This window comes from Trichoplax adhaerens, genomic scaffold (assembly GCF_000150275.1).
Source record: "Trichoplax adhaerens TRIADscaffold_3 genomic scaffold, whole genome shotgun sequence".
NCBI lineage: Eukaryota > Metazoa > Placozoa > Uniplacotomia > Trichoplacea > Trichoplacidae > Trichoplax > Trichoplax adhaerens.
In genome coordinates, this window is record NW_002060945.1 from 7,162,229 (window position 1) to 7,167,810 (window position 5,582).

At 32.5% G+C, this 5,582-nt stretch overlaps 1 protein-coding gene across 1 annotated transcript; it reads left to right on the forward strand.

The window, feature by feature from the left end:
* Positions 1-1,105: 1,105 nt before the first annotated feature.
* On the forward strand, positions 1,106-5,346 carry TRIADDRAFT_54798 (uncharacterized protein; the record flags this gene model as incomplete). Its single annotated transcript, XM_002110575.1, has 12 exons — positions 1,106-1,123; positions 1,320-1,457; positions 1,690-1,791; positions 2,333-2,441; positions 2,568-2,660; positions 3,273-3,403; positions 3,573-3,653; positions 3,737-3,807; positions 4,256-4,334; positions 4,675-4,761; positions 4,876-4,981; positions 5,306-5,346. The coding sequence occupies 12 exons, from the start codon at positions 1,106-1,108 to the stop codon at positions 5,344-5,346; spliced, it is 1,056 nt and encodes a 351-aa protein (XP_002110611.1).
* Positions 5,347-5,582: the final 236 nt, after the last annotated feature.

Consider the following 5,582-nt stretch of genomic DNA (forward strand, 5'->3'; position numbering starts at 1 on the left):
CAGTATAGTACTGTACGTGACCCATACAGTACATTACAGTACAGTACAGTACTGTACACTGTACAGTACAGTCTGAACTAGTCTGGACTACAGTAGTCTAGTCTAGTCCAGACTGTTTAAGTTAAAAAATCAATCAATCAATTTTAAAAGTTAGTAATTTCCCAATAGCTTCACGGCAGTCATCACTGGCAGCCTGCTGATATAAATTTATAAGGAATTTTATTTACTTAAAGTGGCCTATCGCGGTTTAAAATTGCTAATCCAACGCTATCTTTTGTCATTTTTTAAAATGGCGTTGTACTGTATCAGAATTTGAAACGGCGATAGTTGACTTTTAGTAAATAGAATTCCTTGACAAATTAGTGTGCAGCATACTGTATCAGGAGATCGGCACTCATGTACAGTACAGTACAGTACTGTCGATTTTTGAACACAGTGTACAGTGTACCGTGTAGTGTACAGTACTGTACTGTCGATTTTTGAACACAGTGTACAGTGTACAGTGTACAGTGTACAGTGTACAGTACTGTACTGAACTGTCGATTTTTGAACACAGTCTACAGTGTACAGTGTACAGTACTGTACTGTATGCCTTGAGCATAGTACTGTACTGTACAGTTTTCGACGTGTGTTCCAAAATTCGCGTATTCAACCGACAGCCAGCAAAAAATGTTCAGGCCAGTTATTATTGCGGTCATTTTACTATACGCTAAGACTCTAACTGTACATCATATAGTACAAAACCAACTTGGCAGCGCGATCGTGCACCCGGGGAATGGTCAGGCCGTACGCCGTACTACAGTTGAAATGACCAGCAAAATCGTCGGCCTATCAACTGCTAGCAATAGATAGCTCAAGGGTCGTGTTCTGCCACTCTCTACTGACAACTGGCTCATTCAGTGCTGTATCCAGTCCGCAGTCAACGCCGAGTCCATGTTATTGCTCAAGCAATGGCTAATTTGATCCGATTTGGACACCAATCCTGCCAGTGGTCCTCAAGCTACTCTATCAAGGTATCAATTCAAAATAGCGCAGATTGCCACTCTTTTACTCTCTATTTTGTACTGTATCTACTTGCAATGAGGATAATGTTGGTACTGTCGACATGGCTTGCAGCGACGAGGTGTGCGTGACATCTGCAATCATGTTGACGAAAGTTTTACTTTAAAGACCTAATCTTGCTATCGAGTAGAGCTATAATATATTGTATGTCATATTTTAATGGGTAGTTATGCTACGTAGACCAACGATGTTAACCAATGGATTGGATAGAAAATTAGATAGTCTAAATAATGGTGATATATCGATAATATTTGTAGATTTGGAACTTTGCAAGAACCCTTTCAACCTCAATCGCGGCTAACAATGCAACAGTTACCATGCAACAACCCTCTGATGGGGATGAACATCAAGCCAGCGTAGAGCGAGAATCAAACGCCACTTCCCTTTCGATCCATGTACCATCAAAAGTCAATAACCCTGTAATGATCATTGATCAAGACAATGAGTATTTTATTGCCATGGATTAACCTTTGAAAAATAATCATTCTTCGTCAATCACTAATTTAATATATAATTGCTGTACTATCTTGTCCAAGCGATCATCCAAATCATCATCATGTTGAACGGTGTATAAATCGAGCAACTAATCGTCCCTTGAATGATATAACTTTATTTATTTTGATTTAGGTATTACATGACATAGAGCACATAGGTCAATTTTACACTGTTCGACAAGATGATATGGATGCTGTACTAGCTAAAGCATTACCAAGGCGACTGACAAGTTTCGTAAGTACTGTACTCTGTTTTACAATAAATTTACGGATTATAATGAATAATGAATCAATTAAACTACGATATCAATGATACACAAAAAAGTCAAATTTAATAATTAATAATGATACCGGTAACGTGTATATACAGTATATTGGCTATATCCAGATTAGATCGGATCAAACATTATATTTTAAGTGGCATAGAATTGGCAGACAGGAATTCGCCTGTCAGTCCATTAGATCATTTAAATGTAATAAATTGATAGCTAACTTTATTAGTGAGTATAATAGCATTCAGATATCTCTATAGTTAAGATATAAAATGTAGTCTAAATAAATTCGGATAGTATCTTAATGAAAGACATATAGAAATAGTAGCTACTTATATTAGTAAACAATCTTTATATTTACTGATAATAATTTGAAGTTAGATAGGCATTTTTTCCTGTTCTACAGATAAAATGATAACCTCTAAAAAATAGAAAATTAAAAATGTGCTTATAGAATCAATATCATAGTTTTATGCCACTAATTGTGCTCTACCTACCTCTTAGTCAAAAGTAATTGGATCGGCTGATATCATGATAAGAGATCCGGCAATAGATATTATAAATCAATTAAAGAAGAGATCACCCGATGAACAACCGTTAAAGTTTATTATTGGTATCCTTACTATGCGATGAAAATCATTTAGCATTGTTAAATATAACGATACGTTGGATTGTCAGTCTTATTTAATGCAATTTGAATACTTTCCTTAGCAGTACCAAATTTTTTTATTTCCATCAGGTGGTAGAGACGGTACTGGTAAAACCGTAACATTAGCTCATGTGATTCACTACTGTTATCGATCTAATTGGTTTATTTTACACGTTCCAAGTGGTTAGTACGTTCAACTCTTCTACCTTATACAATTACCATTTAATATAACATTTGCTAATCTTAAATATTGAAACAATATTATATATGCATATGTGTATGTACTTTAAGCTACATAACATTCGGAAATACAATGTTTGGCCAGCGATTCGTGCATATAATTACTAGATTTCAATAATCAACAATCTCTAAATAAACATCTTCAACAGAATGAATAGATACTAGTATTAAATATGGAAAATTAAACTTCAAATATTCTCTCACTCTAAGTATCATTGAAGTTATTTTGGATAATTTTTCTTTGCAATCAGCAAGGATGCTATACATCGTAATAGTACCGTACGATTTTAGACTACTTCATATCTGAATGTATTTAAAGAAGTTTATTTTTTAAGTCCAATCTGTCAGATATTATTATTTGCTGTTACGCCATCTAATAGATTTTTCTTATATTAAAAGTCTAATTATATCCTACAAGCAAAGGCTTGCATTAATTAGCCATGACTTAGAACGAGATAAATTTTAACCTTTTACACATGTAATACTCAATATGTAGCTACTTTTTACAATTTAATATTTTTTAAAGATATAAATTCATTCTCTTGTTAACCGTAGTATATAAGTGGATCAGTCCGAATTGCGAAGTTAAACGATCACATCGCAGAAAAAAATTTTGGGACCAGATAGACCATGCTTGTGAATGGCTAAAACTATGTAAATCAATCAATAAACATCTAATTGGAAATGTAAGTACTGTAGTAATCTTATAATTCACTGATCTGTGTTATGATTGGGAATAAAGTAGAGATGATTTTAAAGGATATACTCGTATATAACGAAATTCGTAATTTTAAGTTAGAATTCCATTGTACCTGCAATACTGTTATAGAGTCTTATTACTGCTATTTGCTCTAGATGTTTATAAAGGAGACATTTCATTATGGTCGAGGTGACAAATTCGTGAAAGGCGATAGTCTAGCTAAAGTAATTGAACAAGTAAGCGACAGGATAGTACGTGTAATATTGGTACAGTTATTTAACAGACGATTTCATGCTTGGGTTTATTCGTTGCTGTTTAGGGCCTGTTAAAATCGGAGTTTTCTGTGGACGTAGTGGAATGTATTTTACAGGAACTTGCAACCCAAAATGAGTAAGAGTAGATACAATGTAATAAGTAACTATACGCCTATATGTAACCCTCAATTTTAGAATATATTATGTAAAAATCTTTTTTGTGATAGTGGTCTCGTTTGAAAGGCGTATACAACATAATTTAGTATTAAAGGACAGTATCCACCCCGGTTATTTAAATCGAACTTTAGAGTTTACTGGTTTATACTTCTTTAAAATTATAATAAATCTTAATTGCTAGAAATACTAGTATCTAGTTAGCTTCATATTCATATTTATTCAGTGTTTTAATTGTTAATAAATTTCTTCGACATTAGAAAATATTCGCCATTATTTTTGAGATAAACATCAGAAAGTTGACAGTTAAATTTAAATGCAGTAATGGGGAGTAATTTTTACATCGCAGCTGTATTTTTTAAATAACTTTGCTATGACAGTACTTTATAATTCAGTTATTGTTTGGATAGAATCCCAGTGTTGTATGCTGTTGATGAATACAATGCCTTTTTCGGAAAAAGTGCGGTCCAAGACTGGGATAAAAAAAATGTAATTATTACTGTTAATACGAGCATTACTTTTATTCAAAAATAATATTGGGTAATACGTGTAAAATGCTATTTTTTAATCAAAGATTGATCCAGTCTATCTATCTCTGATAGCGAATTTTACGCGTGTTTTGGAGCCCAAAAGTAGATTGGTAATCTTTTACATTCTAATTTTTAAACATCCTAAATTTTATATAATTTCACTGTATGATAGTATTTATTATATCTATGAAATTGTCCCTTAAACATTTAATAAAATAATATCAATCACGCTGTTTTAATTTCTTGTTGTTACTAAAATGATCTTAGTTATTTTAAAATTGATTGTTTTTTATTTATAGCGCAATGGAGCATATGTCATGGCGATTTCACGTACTGGTGCACCAAGAACACATTGCTATACTGCTAAGCAATTATTACCCGGCGTAGTAAGAAAATACTCAATTAAATACATTAAGTAGTGATTATACGTATTATGCGACATTAAAATCTATGTAGAGCCTGCACAGAAGCAATTAATTGATGGGTTTCTCTTTTGATAGGGTATGAAACGTAGTGAGCCGTATAGCCCCAAGGTTGTATCCAATCTTACTAAGGAAGAAGTCAAAACATTTATTCATTATTATAAAATGAAGTCTTGGCTAAACTGTAAGTTAATTTATAAAGTAATTATCCTATACATTATACAGTATTATCTTTCACCAAATATCTATTAATAGTTTTCGACTTTGTGTATTATTAGATGAAAATGATACCGAAATTAACGAGATTCATGACTTAACTTCAGGAAATCCATTATTGCTGAGTAAAATTAGTGCTTGGAACTGAGTTCTATGCATAAACTACATGCAAGTAAAATTTGTTATCGATTTTCTGTTATATCACTTGTACAAGCAAATAATTCTTAATAGATTATATCAGATAACTTTAAATATTATTTTAGTAACAGCTGCATATTATTTATAATTATAGGTCGTAAGACGTTATGTATTGATTTTCACATTTCAAAATAACGACGACGTCTTTTTCCTACAATTAAATAAATAACTCTTTAAAAGGCGTTGAGCGTCCTGTTTGGCCCTAATCTCTTTGCATATTATTTCTAAAAGTGCTAATAGTGATCAAATTGCCTTTATTGATATCCTTCGACGTGAATATAATAATTTTACGTATGCCTTTACAAATTATTTATAATTAAAGGTGCACAGACGCACGGAGATACTAAGCTCAACATTCCGTGGAGTTAGGT